Below are 17,821 nucleotides of genomic sequence, written 5' to 3' on the forward strand. Positions count from 1 at the left end.
AAAGAGATAAAAGAAATAAAATTACTACTGAAGACTAGACCAGAGAGTCAGTCGCTCAGTCATGTCTGACTCTTTGTGACCCCATGGACTGTAGCCCACCAAGAAAATGGCTACTCACTCCAGTATTCTTGCCTGGAGAATTCCACGGACAGAGGTCACAGTCCATGGGGTCGCAAAGAGTTGGACAAGACAGAACAACCAACACATACATATATACAGAGAGAGTCAGTACACAAGAAGTCCTGCCATAGAATTTCTAGATCATAAATTTCTATGACTTCCTGTGACTTCCCTTGTGGTCCAGTGACTAAGTCTGTGCTCCCAATGCAGGGGGCTCAGGCTTGACCCCTGGTTAAGGAACAAGATCCCGCATGCCCCAACTAAAGATCCTGCAAGCTACGACAAAGGTCAAAGATCCTGTGTGCCACAACTAAGACCCAACACAGAAAAATAAATAAAACAGTGTTTTTAAGTCTTCAGATTTAAAATAAGAAATAAATTTGTATGCAATCATTTCTCTATATTCAATAAAAAGCAGTAATTTTGACTCAAATGTCTCATGACCAAATTGTGAAACAAAACCAGTTACAAGATTCACTGTGTCCATAAAAGAACCAGTGACTGCTGAAAGGAAGCACAGATGTTAGGAACTGTGGGGACGCTCTCCCACCCTCCAGGTGACAGATGTGAATTAGCAAGTGTCTTCAGCATAGTCCATGCTAGGCTGGCTCTTAACATACATCCAGGCAGTCCCCACTGACTCCTCCTCACCAGCAGACGGAGGTAAAAGTGACGGAAGGCCACCTCCTAGGTCAGGATATAAAAAAGACTGGGACTTCCGTTGAGCTGGTCTCTCTCTTTCTTGGCTCACTCGCTTGGATGAAGTGGATGGCTATGATGAACCTGGGTGGCAAGAAAATGCCTCCACTAGGCCCTCAGTCCAAAAGCCCCTGAGGAACTAAGTCCTGTCACAAGGGTGAGCGTGGAAAGAGATCCTTCCCCAGTCAGACCTGAGATGTTTGTAGCCTGGACCCAGAGAGAGAACCAATGAAACCACATGGATTCCAGACTCCCAGATATGAGAAGATCATAAACGTTGTTATCTCAAACTGTTATTCCTGCCTCTACACTTTGGGACAATTTGTTATGCAGAAATAGACAACTGGTACAACCCCTGAAAAGAGTAACAGTGAGTTTTGTTCACTTTCTGTGCTAGCCCTGCAGGAATTGTTGGCACACTGCCCAGTTGGTTCCAGTGATGCTCCGGGAGCCAAAATCAGGAGGCCTGAAACTCTGACCCTGTGATAAAATGGAGTGGGGGACTCCCCACACTTCAGTCCATCATGAGGCACGTTGTGGTGTGTGCCACACTCACATATTGTTTACTTGCACTATTGTTCACGGTTGTCATTTTTTAATCAACTCATCTTTCTTACTTATAAAATTTTCTCAACAGGAAATCACTCCAGCAAATAGAAAACCAAATGCACTTGCATAGAGAAAGCAAACTGAATCCTATGAAAAGAGAACTTCATTAAATTCAAAGTGTCACGGTTCTCAACACCACCTGTGTTAGAATCACTCATGTCAACAAGAAGGGTGTCCTGGCCCCACTGCAGAGATTCTCCTTCCACTGAACTGGGGTTGAGCCCTTGCATCCGGACCTTGAGACATCCCAGAACACACGCTTGTGGTGCATGGGCTCTGGCAAGGGCCTGGATGCCATCAACCCAGCTTGGCTCACATGGGCATCTCCTCCAGCATACTGCTGATGGGTAGGACCCAGTCAACACTCCAAGGCCAATTCTCTGTATTGCTGGTGCATGGGTCATCCCCTAACACACAGAGGATGCTAACGTGTCTACAGTGAATAAACAGAGGAGGTATTATCCTGGATCCCGGAGGATGGGCAAGATCTGACCACTGTCTAGGGAAGAAGTGATATTCCAGCCAGGGCCCCAGGGCAGAGGGAGACAAGCTTCCCCCAGCCAGCCCTCACTCTCTCATCAACAGTTTCTCCAGTTAAGCCCTGGTTTGGTTCCAGGTCACCAAGGAAAGCAAAAATTCTCTCTGTAATTGATAGATAATTCCATATTCAAATTGGAAATGCTTAAAAGAGACACCACGAGAATCAAGGGGTGGGAGACATATGATATTTAGTTCCATGAACATGACAATAGCAAATAAAAAATGAAGACAGCAAATGTTGATCATCATGAGACATAAAAATCCATGATCCCTTGCTGGAGCAGGGGGCAGGCTTAAAGTGTTTCACTTCGAATTTACGAAGTACTTTCTGAGCAGCCATAGTCAGGATGCTATGGTGGGAAGTGAGAACTAATATCCATTCATTCATTCATGCCATAAATACTTAATACTCTCTGCCAGGTACTGGGACACAGTCAAGTTTACAATGGACAAAGGTTGAGAGAGCAAATAACTCTATGCCAAGCAGTGATAAGTGCCATGAAGAAAAATATTAATAATGCAGGGGGTGTGGGTGCTATTTTATTCAGGCTTTTGACAAGCTGATATTTGACCCCAACTTTGGATCATTTAGAGGGATTATCTCATTTAATTCAAACCTCAAAGAACTCTCTTGTGGGCATCACCCCATGTAAGGACAGGACATGAAGAATGAAAAAGTGAGACTGATCAGCTCCATTCTTACCAGTCCTGATGACGTGGGGACATTATCTATCTCACTTGTGCCTTCGTTTCCATATCTCTAAAATGGAATCAGGAATATCCACTTTATGGGCTTGGTACTACCTGTAAACCACTTAGGGATGTATTTGGTATATAAAAAGTGCTCAGTAAATGTTTCCCATTGAAGGCAGGAGTGGAAGTGCCACTCTCACTTTTAGGGACTTCATTATCTGATGGAGAAGCCAAATGATACACCAGTGCAACCAGGGGATGAACATATCCATGGATGTGCCATGTTGATTCATACTACCAGGCCCTTCTCATGACAGACCCATCTTTCCAACCAACTCCTCCTCATCCTTCAAAACCCAAGTCAAACGTTTCCTCTCTTAAAACTTCCAGAACAATCTCAGCAGTTAATTAACCCACCACTGTGCCATCATTACACCTGATTCTACATAATTCTCTTATTTGTTAATTTGGTCATTCAACAAATTTGTATCTGCCAGACCCTCCTAACCCAATCCTGCAATTACATGGTTACTGTGTCTCTGTGTGTCTTCCACTGGATGACAAACTTCTGTCCAGTGGCAGAAAAAAACCAAATGGATAAAATTTAATAGAACAAATTAATTAATAAGTAAACAAAAGGGCCCATCAATTCAAGGCAAATAGATGGAGGAAAAGTGGAAGCAGTGACAGATTTTATTTTCTTGGGTTCCAAAATCATTATGGACAGTGACTGCAGCCATGAAATTAAAAGAAACTTGCTCCCTGGAAGGAACGCTATGACAAACCTAGACAGAGTATTAAAAAGCAAAGCCTTCACTTTGCCAACAAAGGTCCAGTTAGTCAAAGCTATGGTTTTTTCAGCAGTCATGTATGAATATGAGAGTTGAACCATAAAGAAGGCTGAGCAAAGAAGAATTGATGTCTTTGAATTATGGTGTTGGAGAAGATTCTTGGGAGTCCCTTGGACAGCAAGGAGACCAAACCAAACCAGTCAATCCTAAAGGAAATCAGTCCTGAAAATTCATTGGAAGGACTGACACTGAAGCTCCAATACTTTGGCCACCTGATACAAAGACCTGATTCACTGGAAAAGACTCTGATGCTGGCAGAAACTGAGGGCAAGAGGTGAAGGGGGTGACAGAGGATGAGATGGTTGGATGGCATCACTGACTCAATGGACATGAATCCGAGCAAACTCTGGGAGACAGCAAAGGACAGGGAAGGCTGGCATGCTGCAGTCCACGGGGTCGCAGAGAGTCAGACACGACTTAGCAACTGAACAACAAAATAAAAGACAACATAAGAAAGGCAGACAAGATGGGTGGTCCAGAGGGGAAGAGGATTATAGGAACTCAGAAGTTAAAAATAAAAACAAAAAATTAGAACTGAAGCAGTCACTGCAGGCTTTAGAATGAGCTGGAGCTTCAAGGGTGGGGATGATTAGGGAGGGTGGGCACAGAGGAGAAGGAGACACATACTCATGAAGGACACAAGCCAAGCTCTTCAGAGTCAGGATCTCTGGGAGAGAGGCACTTGTATCTTATACTCTCCTCAGTTGTAGAATACTTAATTTCTTTCAAAAATAGATTCTTACTTTATTTGTGTCATTTAGAAAAAAAAATTGAAAGCAGATCTTCTGAAAGACAAAAAGCAGAGAAGCAAATGCAAGCTTGAGGTCATGAGCACAGGGGAGGGGCTGGCCTCTGGTCCACGGGCCAAGAGTGAGGGGCCAGGCAAGGCCAGAGTCACATCCTGCTGCAGCGTCTACCAGGTCTTTCTAAAACAAAGCTAACAGCACATAAGAAAGAGACAAACAACACGGACCTACTGTATAGGACAGGGAACCATATTCGATATCTTGTGATAACCTATAATGGAAAAGAATCTGAAAGAAGAACACAGACAACTGAATCACTTTGCTATATACCTGAAACTAACACAGCGTTCATTTTAAGTCAAATCGACTTCAATGGGGGTGGGGGGAGGGAAGACACTATAAAACATCTGCGGGCTTCCCTGGTGGCTCAGTGGTAAGGAGACACGGGTTCGACCCCTGTTCCGGGAAGATCCCACATGCTATAGGATAACTAAGCCCATATGCCACAACTCCTGAGCCTGTGCTCCGGAGCCCGGGAACAGCAACTGCTGAAGCCTGCATGCCCGAGAGCCGTGCTCCACACAAGAGGAGCCGCTGCAACGAGAAGCCCACTCGCTGCAACTAGAGAGCAGTCTGCCAAGCAATGAAGACCCGGCACAGGCCAAATAAATAAGTATCGGTCTGCCTGTACAGGGGCTCTGGGAGCCTCACTGTAACAGGGGGAGGCGGGGATTCACACCGGGGGCACATGCCCTCATGCCGGCAGAGGCAATGACACTCTGGACAGCAAAAGGGAAAAAAAAAAAAGAAGGAAGAAAAAAGACAGCTACTTTCCTAGGAAAGAAATAAAAATCTAAGTGAACACAGGCTCTTCTGACTTTATCAAACCTTGTGGTGAAGTCTGATCTCAAATGTCTGGCTGACTGCATCAGTTACATCTCAAACCACGGCCACCCTCCTCGGTGTGGATGAGGCCTGCAGGTTCCGGGCTCAGGGGAACACCACTTGAACCTTTTCCCTCAGAAACAAGAGCAGCAGTAGTTCTGTCGACCCAACAGGTAGGGAGGCTCAGGAACCCCAGGGGCAGTTCCAAGACGATACCCATCCCTCAGGAAGAGGTCAAAAGAACAGGTCATGGCAGCTAACGGTTTGGCTTGGTTTCCCAGAAAAGACCATGACAACGGATCTAGGCACAGTCTGCTCTAGAGCCTGCAAACCGGCTGACCAGGGAACCCACCTCCACAACACACACAGTAAAAACAGCATCTATTTCCATTGGAAGGTTATATAAACCCACTTCAAGGAGACTGGGCTTCCCTGGGGGCTCAGACAGTAAAGAATCCACCTGCAATGCAGGAGATGTGAGTTTGATCCCTGGGTCAGGAAGATCTGCTGGAGAAGAAAATGGCAACCCACTCCAGTATTCTTGCCTGGAGAAATCCATGGACAGAGGAGCCTGGTGGGCTACAGTCCATGGGGTCACAAAGAGTCAGACAGGACTGAGTGATTAACACTTTCACTTTTCAAGGAGATTGGGAACGCTCCCAGAACAAACTATATAGTCCCTCTGAGGCTCTGATGCCACTCGATGAAAACTGAGCCGTCACTGAACCTCACTTTGTTTTAGCAGCCCAAGTTCATGATGAACCAGGAGAAAAAGGAAAAGAGATGAGCCTTTTAAAAAAATTATAAAAAAATAAAAATCTTTTTTAAAAAATTAAGTCATGGGTAATTGGTAGGGAAGGCAGGACTAATCAGAGGGAGCTCTGTTATCATGAAGAAGGATATTTATTAAATTAAGAAATAAGCACCTATATTTAGAGGGTATGTACAAGTATAATCATGTGGTTATTATGTATCCTTGGAAATACAGTGTGTGTTAATTTAGCAGAAATATGGTCAATTAACTCGGAATTTAGATGGACACGTTATGATCAGTAGAACTGACGAGGCACCATGGGGACAGAACAGAAGAGGCTGAAGAATCTGCTTTTTGAGGATGACAAGAATGACATGAGTCAAGGACAGGGGCCCAGTCTGACAGCAGGAGACAGCGGTCCAACCCCGGGCCAGTTTACACAGGAGTCCCACGCGGCTGCCTGAGACTCAAGAACTGTGTTTCCCAGTTAACAACATTAGACTGAGAAATTCACACATGTCAATAAAACACAATGGTTAGGAGCCAAGCAACTCAAGGTCTTGAGAGTTAACCCTTGAGAGGTGGGGTGGAGGCTGGGAACAGCTTCTGTAAAAGGCAAAAAGTGAGATCAGAGCTAAGTTATTAAATAAAGATGAGTAGCCTTGTTTGCACCAGTAATTAGTATGGGTCATGAGCTCAGGATTTCAGTCATCCAGCTGAAAATGGCAACCCACTCCAGTATTCTTGCCTGGAGAATTCCATGGACAGAGGAGCCTGGTGGGCCACAGTCCATGGGGTTGCAAAGAGTCAGACATGACTGAGCGGCCAACGTTTCCAATCTTACTGCAAATGTAACTTCAAAGCTCCGCAGCCATAAGCCTTGGGTTAGACAGGCTCTGTCCACCCAAACCCTAAACCCAAGCCCCTCAGGGGTCCCCAGAGGAACCAAACTACTCATGGTGATGAGTGAACCAGGTATAAACCAGGGGTATAACCTGGGTTCCTTGGGAAGACAGACCTGTGAGTCCAGCATTAACGCCATGGAGCATGTGATTGCCTATTTGCACACAGACAGAAACAGATGACTGGGCTCAAAGAGGGGCTTTTATTCCCTGGCACTGAGCTGTTTAAAGTGGGTTCTGCAAGCATCTTTCCGGATGATTCTGTGTCAAAAACTAATATTTCTGAGCTAAGCTTCTATGTGAGACATATTTTTAGTAGCCTCTCTTAAATGGCACTTTTAAAAATAATCTCCTTCAAGACGGTAGACGATTAGAACACGGATGTCCAAGCGCTGGATTAAAAAGCTTCTTATAATTTGGAACACGCTGTTTAGAGCTGCCAGGACCACAGACAATTTAGTACTTGATCATCAGATATTCGGCAAGTGCCACCCAGCTGAAAAATATATTTCTTATTAAGCTTCAGGACTTAAATAGCATCAGCTCTCAAATGAGATCACTCCCTCGGAAGGTTTTAAAGATACCAAGAAAGTCCCAAGAAGCATTTTATTTCAAAGTGAACCTTATTACAAAACTTGGGATGAGCTTCCTCCATCTATCTCACACCTGAATTTTAAATCCCTCATCTTTCTCTCCCATCAGCTCCATCATTCCAATAATGGAGGGAAGGGGTCCCATGGAAACACTGAGCAGCTTACAGCGAGAAATAACAGGAAGTCTCTGCCATCCGACAGCCTCCAGGATGGCACCTTTCTGGATAATCAAACAGTGCGGTTAGTAGAGAGTTTCCATAGCTACCTCAGGTGCGTAGGCAGACTCACCCAGCACCTGCTCCCTGAGTGTGCGCACCAGCCTCCAAGAAGAGGAAAGTGAACACGGCCCCTGTCGCCAGGCAGCTATCCATCCTCAGATTTAAAAAAGAAAATTCAATGCCAAGTGATAAGACAGACTGACAGATGTTGACCCACAAAGTGTCACTGGAACAGATCAGGGGCTTAGCCAGGTGTTCGGGAGGGGTGCGGGCAAGAGGGGAGGGTCTGTGAAGGCTTTCGTGGAAGGTGATTCTACTGTAAGGCACTGCGGGGGACCTGAAATGGAAAGGGTTTAAAATGTTTCAAGTCAGTTGCAATGCATAGCATCATCATTATGCTGTAGAGCAATGGACGTGTTTATGCAGCTAGAGATAATGGGAGGGGAAGGGGGAGGCGAGAGACAGACAGAGCATGAGACAGCCTTGGAGACAGAGACTCAGCATTGGGGAGAGACAGACAGACAGATGAGGGCAGAGAGACCCACACACACACAGCAGGTGAAAGAGAGAGAGAGGGAAAGACAGGCAGAGGCAGACCAAGAAAGAATGGAACGGAGAGTGAGAAACAAGAAGTGGGGAGAGAGAGAGACAAAGAGACAGAAGAGAGAGATTAAAAAGCAGAGGGCTGGGCTTCCATGGGGTCCGGTGGTCAAGAATCTGTCTTGCAGTGCTAGGGATGCAGGTTCGACCCCTGAATGCTGAACTAAGATCCCAAATGCCGCAGAGCAACTAAGCCCAGACACCACAATGAAAGAGCCCACAACACAATAAAGATCCTGCGTGCCACAACTAAAACCTGACGCAGCCAAATAAATAAATAAATAAGAGGGTGAAAAAGAGAGCACAGAGAATCCAAGAGCCCTGCTTGGCCCCCGCTCTGGGAGCCTGTGTGGATGAGGCTCAAAGTGCCCGTGGACACAGAGGAGTTTGGATTACCAAGAGCCAGGGCAACGGGGGTGGGGGGTGGAGAGGGCAGTGGAACCCAAGACTAAACACCCAGTCGGTCACTCACCTCCAAGGGGCAGGTTCAGGGCACCCCACAGTCATGCAAAGCCACCTCCCCCTCCAGGCTCTGTGGGTCCTGGACTGGGACAGCTTCATGGGACAGCCCAGGCTGTCAGGATCTCCCTGCAGCATGTGTGGGTAATGAATGTGATACATAACTCAGACCTAACTTTCCTAAAAGCATCCCTTGGAAAGCATCTTAGAAAAGATGGTCCTTGGGGAAATAAATGTATAACAGGCGTGCCAGGTCTACCCTTCATGGATGGCCCTGGTGGAACGTGCTACAGAGAGAGGCCTCCGGACCATCCTTGTTTGAGATGATTTATCACAATACCCCTTTTTTTTATATGTACCACCTAGTGACAGACTTTATTTCCTTGGGCTCCAAAATCACTGTGGATGGTGACTGCTGCCACTAAATTAAAACATGCTTACTCCTTGGAAGAAAAGCTATGACAAACCCAGACTGCATATTAAAAAGCAGAGACATCACTTGGTCGACAAAGGTCCACAGAGTCGAAGCTATGGTTTTCCTAGTAGTCATGTATGGATGTGAGAGTTGAGCCATAAAGAAGGCTGAGCGCCCAAGAATTGATGCTTTCGAACTGTGGTGCTGGAGAAGATTCTTGAGAGTTCCTCAGCAAGGAGATCAAACCAATCAATCGTTAAGGAAATCAACCCTGAATATTCATTGAAAGGATTGATGCTGAAGCTGAAACTCCAATACTTTCGCCACCCGATGCAAAGAACTGACTTACTGGAAAAGACCCTGATGCTGGGAAGGATTGAAGGCAGGAGGAGAAGGGGGCGACAGAGGATGAGATGAGGTTAGATGGCATTACTGACTCAATGGACATGAGTTTAAGCAAGCTCTGGGAGATGATGAAGGACAGGGAAGCCTGGTGTGCTGTGGTCCAAGGGGTCGCCAAGAATTGAACATGACTTAGCGACTCAACAACCACCACCACCTATGTGCATCCTTTGAATTCTACTCTCAGAAAACTATTCTGCTCTCAGAAAACTCCACCTTCTCTAGATTACAAATTCCAAAGAGTGTAGTGTAATGTCAAGATGAAGCGATCAGTTAAGTAAACAACAACAACAACAATCCACTTTGATGTAAAAAAGCAGACTGGGGAGATGTGGAAGATGCATCTGCAGGTAGGGAGTGGAATGCTTGACAGCTTTGCCATGGAGGGATGGGAATCTTTAAAATCCCCAGGAGGGTTCTGCCTGGAGGACAAAAGACACTAATTTCTGCTTGAAATGAAAAAGGAATGAAAAACAGGAGAGTAAGCAGCACGGTGCTGAAGAACGATACGGTCCTGGATTTGCAATCTGATGCAGCCATGGAGCTGTGTGCCTCGGGGTGAGTCCTAAAACTTCTCTGTGCCTTGGTTTGCTAAGCTGAAAAATGGACCTAATGAATATACTGTACTAGGGGAAAGGCTAAAAGTGCACGCCACCACCAAGCACGTAGTAAGTGGCTCTCATCAAACAGACAGGGAGGGGACAGGTGACAGGAGAACAAGCCAACAGGGCTGATGCTTGGAGTCAGGGCAGTGATGCTACAGACCTCAAGCCATGCCAGGCGGCACCGTCTTTTCTGCTTAAGCGGAGGTGATCAACTTAAACAGTACATGGGACGGGGAAACAGAGACCCGCAGAGGCGGCAGGAAAGGGAGCAATCCAAGTGCAGTCACATAAAGTGAGACTGAATTTTCATCCCTGGTGGGAACAAACTTGCACCTAATGAGCTGCTCTCCATGTGCCATGACTGTAATTGACTGCTACATCCTGCCATCTTATAAGGCTCTATTTCCTTGTCTCCATTGATTCAAAATAGGAGCTGTTCTCCCAGAGAATCTTCAGGGCTATAATCAAATCCTGCTAAAAGGTTTAAAAACAAACAAACAAAACCAAAAACTCCAGCGTTCATTCACATCTTATATTGGGGAGGGGCGGGGAGACAATGAGGAGAGAGTCCTAAAAATACTTACATTCAAAAAAATAAGAAAAGGAAAAAATTCAATCCTTAATCCCAAGCTCCTCCTTAAAATTAGTGACGTACTTTAAAAGTCTATAATATCATAAGATACCATTGAGAAGACACTGTCTTTGCACCTATCTCTAAAAATACAATTATCATTTGGACTTCCCTGGCAGTCCAATGGTTAAGACTTCTGACTCTCACTGCAGGGGTCACAGGTTCAGTCCCTGGTCAGGGAAGATCCCTCATGCCACCAAAAGAAAATTATTTGGTCCATGGAATCGTCCTCTGCTCTATAACAATGAAGTTCTCACCTAGCAAACACTTAACGGAGCACCTACTCTGTGTCAGGCATAGCCCTGGGCATGGAGATTCAGAGATGAAAACAGGGCCCCCGCCCAGCGCCCACCAACAAATGCCTTTACCAGTAGTATCTTGTGGAATCACCGAAGTCACCACCTGATAGAAAAGAAAACCGGGGCTTCCAAATACAGCAGACCCCGCCCTGCCCTTGAGGCCCTTGAATACTTTGGTGTCTGGGAGGAAGTCTAATCTGAGGGCAGCAGAAATGAGTGTGTTTGTGTTGGGGCGTGGGAGCCTCCCACAACAGAGGTCCCTCAGGAGGGGCAGGGAGCATGCAAGCATGCTAAGTCACTTCACGTGGTGTCCAACTGTTTGCGACCTTATGGACCACAGCCTCAGTAGGCTCCTCTGTCCATGGGATTCTCCAGGCAAAAATACTGGAGTGCATTGCCATGCCCTCCTCCAGGGGATCTTCCCAACCCAAGGATTGAACACGCATCTTTTTTTTTTTTTTTTTTTTTTTTTTTTTTTTTGTCATACATTGATATGCATCAGCCATAGATTTACACGTATTCCCCATCCCGATCCCCCCTCCCACCTCCCTCTCCACCCGATTCCTCTGGGTCTTCCCAGTGCACCAGGCCCGAGCACTTGTCTCATGCATCCCACCTGGGCTGGTGATCTGTTTCACCATAGATAGTATACATGCTGTTCTTTTGAAATATCCCACCCTCACCTTCTCCCACAGAGTTCAAAAGTCTGTTCTGTATTTCTGTGTCTCTTTTTCTGTTTTGCATATAGGGTTATCGTTACCATCTTTCTAAATTCCATATATATGTGTTAGTATGCTGGAATGTTCTTTATCTTTCTGGCTTACTTCACTCTGTATAAGGGGCTCCAGTTTCATCCATCTCATTAGGACTGGTTCAAATGAATTCTTCTTAATGGCTGAGTAATATTCCATGGTGTATATGTACCACAGCTTCCTTATCCATTCATCTGCTGATGGGCATCTAGGTTGCTTCCATGTCCTGGCTATTATAAACAGTGCTGCGATGAACATTGGGGTGCACGTGTCTCTTTCAGATCTGGTTTCCTAAGTGTGTATGCCCAGAAGTGGGACTGCTGGGTCATATGGCAGTTCTATTTCCAGTTTTTTAAGAAATCTCCACACTGTTTTCCATAGCGGCTGTACTAGTTTGCATTCCCACCAACAGTGTAAGAGGGTTCCCTTTTCTCCACACCCTCTCCAGCATTTATTGCTTGTAGACTTTTGGATAGCAGCCATCCTGACTGGCGTGTAATGGTACCTCGTTGTGGTTTTGATTTGCATTTCTCTAATAATGAGTGATGTTGAGCACCTTTTCATGTGTTTGTTAGCCATCTGTATGTCTTCTTTGGAGAAATGTCTGTTTAGTTCTCTGGCCCATTTTTTGATTGGGTCATTTATTTTTCTGGAATTGAGCTGCAGGAGTTGCTTGTATATTTTTGAGATTAATCCTTTGTCTGTTTCTTCATTTGCTATTATTTTCTCCCACTCTGAGGGCTGTCTTTTCACCTTACTTATAGTTTCCTTTGTAGTGCAAAAGCTTTTAAGTTTCATTAGATCCCATTTGTTTAGTTTTGCTTTTATTTCCAATATTCTGGGAGGTGGGTCATAGAGGATCCTGCTGTGATTTATGTCGGAGAGTGTTTTGCCTATGTTCTCCTCTAGAAGTTTTATAGTTTCTGGTCTTACATTTAGATCTTTAATCCATTTTGAGTTTATTTTTGTGTATGGTGTTAGAAAGTGTTCTAGTTTCATTCTTTTACAAGTGGTTGACCAGTTATCCCAGCACCACTTGTTAAAGAGGTTGTCTTTTTTCCATTGTTTATCCTTGCCTCCTTTGTCAAAGATAAGGTGTCCATAGGTCCGTGGATTTATCTCTGGGCTTTCTATTCTGTTCCATTGATCTATATTTCTGTCTTTGTGCCAGTACCATACTGTCTTGATGACTGTGGTTTTGTAGTAGAGTCTGAAGTCAGGCAGGTTGATTCCTCCAGTTCCATTCTTCTTTCTCAAGATTACTTTGGCTATTCGAGGTTTTTTGTATTTTCATACAAATTGTGAAATTCTTTGGTCTAGTTCTGTGAAAAATACCGTTGGTAGCTTGATAGGGATTGCATTGAATCTATAGATTGCTTTGGGTAGAATAGCCATTTTGACAATATTGATTCTTCCAATCCATGAACACGGTATGTTTCTCCATCTGTTTGTGTCCTCTTTGATTTCTTTCATCAGTGTTTTATAGTTTTCTATGTATAGGTCTTTTGTTTCTTTAGGTAAATATACTCCTAAGTATTTTATTCTTTTTGTTGCAATGGTGAATGGTATTGTTTCCTTAATTTCTCTTTCTGTTTTTTTCATTGTTAGTATATAGGAATGCAAGGGATTTCTGTGTGTTAATTTTATATCCTGCAACTTTACTATATTCATTGATTAGCTCTAGTAATTTTCTGGTAGAGTCTTTAGGGTTTTCTATGTAGAGGATCATGTCATCCGCAAACAGTGAGAGTTTCACTTCTTCTTTTCCTATCTGGATTCCTTTTACTTCTTTTTCTGCTCTGATTGCTGTGGCCAAAACTTCCAACACTATGTTGAATAGTAGTGGTGAGAGTGGGCACCCTTGTCTTGTTCCTGATTTCAGGGGAAATGCTTTCAATTTTTCACCATTGAGGGTGATGCTTGCTGTGGGTTTGTCATATATTGAACACGCGTCTCTTATGTTTCCTGCATTGACAGGCGGGTTCTTGGCCATTAGCGCCATCTGGGAAGGAAGAGTGGGCTCCAGAACCGAAGCTGAGCTTGCGGCCGCCTCCCTCCTTTGTCCAGGCTGCCTGGCTCTAGGCAGATGACCAGAGCAGGCCTGAGGCAAAAACAACAAGCTCAAGGGGCTCCCCTGGGGCTAGTGTCAAAATGGCCAGCTCTTCCCAACAGCCTGCAGGACCGCCTACACTCTCCTGACTGTCTGCCGGAAAGGCTCTGATGACAGTTCGCATTGCCTCTGGGTAAGGATGTCACTGCCTTCACGGGCATCCAGACTGGAGGCCAAAGGGAATGCAGCATGAGGAGAGAAGACGGGTCACATGTCAGGGGTCCAGGAAAACCTGGACTCCACCACTTACTACTTGACATTCACTCACTCATTCTGTAAGTCAGTAAGTACCTACTGTACGAATCACTGGAATTTAAAGGGAGCAGAAAGAGACGGGGCACTTACCCTCAAAGAGGTGGTGGTACCTCACTGAGACACTGATTAGTGAGAGATAAACATAAAATTATAGCAAGAGAAGAAGAGAGAGATACACACAAATATCACATTTGACAAGGAAAACCTGCCCTTGTCGGGTCTCCTGAGGAGGTGATGAGTGGATTCTGAGGGTGAGTGACCTGGGCCCAGAGCCTTATTCCAGGCAGAAGGGACGGGAGCAAAGGCCCCACAGAGGAGAGAGCAAAGGACCTGGAGATGAAGAGGCCCGATGGGCCGGGGGTCCAGCACTGTGCTGGAGCTTAATCATAAGTCCAGTGGGGCCTGAACCCTCTGCATCTCAGCTGCCATGCTTACTCAAGAGGAGGCTAATTTCATTCGACTCACAGGCTTGTCTTCAGATGAGAGGGGACTTCTCTGACAGTCCAGTGCTAGGACTTTGCCTTCCAATGCAGGGGGTTCACTGGTCTGGTCAGGGAGCTAAGACCTCACATGCCTCCCAGCCAAAAAACCAAAACAAAACAGAAGCAATACTGTAACAAATTCAATGAAGACTTTAAAAAAAAAAAATCAAATGAGAGAAGGAAGGCAGAGACCCATGTGTGCCCAACACACTGTTGGAACTCGGACAACTGGGAGCTCCTGATGGATACTGGCGCTCAGAAAGAATTTTCCTGCAACAGGTGGAGGAGGACAGAAAAAGGTCCTCCCTTCTGAAGGACAAAAAGAAGATTCAGTGCCTCAGAATCTTGTAAGATAAGAACTCTGGGTCTACATCCAGCCAAGCGAGCTCCATGAGCTGCCAGACAAACTTCTGTCTAAGTGTGGGATTTCACAAGGATGTTATATCAACTCTGTTGGAAAATAAAAGCAGAAAACAACCATGTATCCATCAACAGGGCCTGGTTAGACAAACTATGGTATTGCCAGTTCAAAGGGGTACAATGCAGCACTTGAAAAGAATGATGTAGATCTACACGCAAAGTATTGATAAAATAAAGTGACCTCTAAAGTGTAGAGTTAGGAGGAAGAAAAGTAATATACATAACAGTGAACAAAGCAGGCGACTAGTGATTAAACATGTACATATGTACATGCGGCTTACTCAAGCCATGCTCATCTCTGGAAGGACAAACCCAAGACTGATCACTGTTATTGCCTCTGGGATAGGAAACAGATTTCTTTTTCACTGAATATACCCTTTTATGCTACTTGGTTGTTTAGCATGTGAGTAACAACGTTTGTCAAGAGTCCAAATTTTGATAATTTTCAATTGTTTAAAAAAAAAAATCCAGTCTTTGACAGCAGACAAACCCAGATCTGTCACTTCTCAATACAATCCAAAAAACTAAGAAAATTATGAGACAAGAAGAAATCTGAACACTGATATTTGTTGGTATAAATGAATTATCGATAATGGAGGGCTGACAATGATATTTGTTTCAATTATACTTGATTGCTCTATTTGTTTTCTTGATTTTTATAGCTATATTCTGAAATGTCTAGAGATGAAATAATGCCTAATATTTGATTCAAAACAATACAGAAGGGAAAAGCAGGTGTTGGTAACTTGAAATAAGATTGACTGTGACTGACAATAGTTCAACCAAACGATGGTTACATGAAAGTGTATCACACACCCGCCGACCACTGGGTATTATTAACATCTGACATCATAAGAAAGTTTTAAAGCAAAGAAGAAGCTGTTATAAATGTGCACAAAAAGAACAAGATGCTCTCAGCAACATGGTTTCAATAGCAAAACACTGGAACAACCACAATGTTTATGAACACACAGCCAGATTTAAAATAGTGCAGTATTTCATTCAAGAGAGAATTACAGAATTAACAAAGTGAACAAATTCGGTGGGGAGTTCTCAACCAGGGGTGATCCTGCCCCTGAGTGGACATCTGACAATGTCTGGGGACATATTTGGCTGCCATGACTGGGGTGGCATGGGCCGGGGATGCTACTGGACTCTAGTGAGTAGAAACTGGGGATGCTGCTAAACATCTTACGATGCACAGGACGGCCCCCGACAAAGGAGGAAATGGCTCAAAGGATCAAGAGGGCCGCAGTTCAAAATCCCTCTATTACAGTGGCCCCCAACCTTAAGACACCAGGGACTGGTTTCATGGAAGATAATTTTCCCACGGGCCGTGGTGGGGAGGGTGGTTTGGGGATGATTCTCGTAAGGAGCACACAACCTAGATCCCTCTTGTGTGCAGTTCACAGTAGGGTTCCTACTCCTAGGAGAATCTAATTCCACCACTGATCTGACAGGAGGCGGAGCTCAGCTGCTAAAGTGAGCGATGGGGAGCGGCTGTAAACACAGATGAAGCTTCACTCACTTGCCCACCAACCACCTCCTCCTGTGTGGCCTGGTTCCTAACAGGCCACAGACCAGCACCAGTCCATGCCCTGGGGCTTGGGGACCCTGCTCTGTTAGATCTACGTGGGATGGTCCTCAAACCGTAATACCAAATAAACACACAGTCATGGAAGAAACAGATATGCAGAAGTAATACCAGGTAGGTAAAAGTTACCCAAAACTGAGACTATTCACTGCTATGGAAATTTATCCATGTAGTAACATATAAAAACAGGGAGGGGAAGGATATGTGCCAATTTCACAATATCGATTATGTGTGTGGGGCATGAAATGTTGCCAAGGGGGTTTAGACAGATTCTTTAATATGTTATTTATTTTACCCCTTCCCGCCCAAAGGAAAGCCAATGTGGTGAGGGCTAGTGCATGTAAAATCTGGGTGGGGGTGCCTAGATGCTCCCCCTTTTAGTCTCTGTACTTTTCCATGCCCTTGACATTGAACACATGTAACAGCAGGGTTGTGGGCAGCAGAGGTGGTGGGCGGACAGACAGCATGGGCAGAAGGACAAGGCTGGGGCACTCACCGGCCCCCGCAGGTCGATGAGCTCCTGCCGCATCTGGGAGACGAGGGCTTCCTTGGCCACCAGGGCCCGGTGCAGACGCTCGTTGAACTCGATCAGCTCCCCGTGCATCTCCGCCACCTGCAACACACAAGTGCCAGACAGTGAGGCTCGGGGGCAGACCCTCCCCACGGCCCATCCCGCCTTCTCCGAGCCCACCACTGGTCAACCGGCATCGAGAGGTTGTTGGGCTGGAAACAATGAATGCTGCTTCCTTATGGATCAGTTTTGGCTTGTCTCAGGTCAGATTCAGCAAAGGAAATGGCAACCCACTCTGGTGTTCTTGCCTGGAGAATCCCATAGACAGAGGAGCCTGGCAGGCCATGGTCCATGGGGTCGCAGAGAGTCGGACACGACTGAAGTAAGTAAGCACGCATGCGTGCAAATGCACCTGTTAAGCTGAATATGTTTTTGACTTGGTGGAATTGAACACTTCAGCATCAATGGTCCCAGTTTACAGTCTGGAATATGACTGTATCAGGTCATTTTTGGACCTGAGGCTTTTATTCTTAGGAAATGAATACTTTTCTAGCAAAGGCTTTCTTTCTCATCTGTGTTGTGCCTGTCAAGAATCCCCGGCTAATGGCACGAGTAGAATGACTGACCACTTCTTTTTTTTTTTTTTTTAATGTATTTGGCTGTAAAATTTATTTTT

General features: G+C 45.2%; 1 protein-coding gene across 3 annotated transcripts in view; it reads right to left on the bottom strand.

Annotated features, from left to right (window-relative positions):
* SNX29 (sorting nexin 29) overlaps positions 1-17,821 on the bottom strand; it is a 579,583-nt gene that overhangs the window by 202,968 nt on the left and 358,794 nt on the right. For all 3 annotated transcript variants that reach the window (XR_006267027.1, XM_043455630.1, XM_043455631.1), the window contains one exon: positions 17,131-17,247. Coding sequence is in view for 2 of the 3 variants with exons in the window: in XM_043455630.1 (XP_043311565.1) it covers positions 17,131-17,247 (117 nt within the window). In the remaining variant the exon portion in view is untranslated. The remainder of the gene's footprint in view (positions 1-17,130; positions 17,248-17,821) is intronic.

This window comes from Cervus canadensis, chromosome 32, assembly GCF_019320065.1.
Source record: "Cervus canadensis isolate Bull #8, Minnesota chromosome 32, ASM1932006v1, whole genome shotgun sequence".
Lineage (NCBI taxonomy): Eukaryota > Metazoa > Chordata > Mammalia > Artiodactyla > Cervidae > Cervus > Cervus canadensis.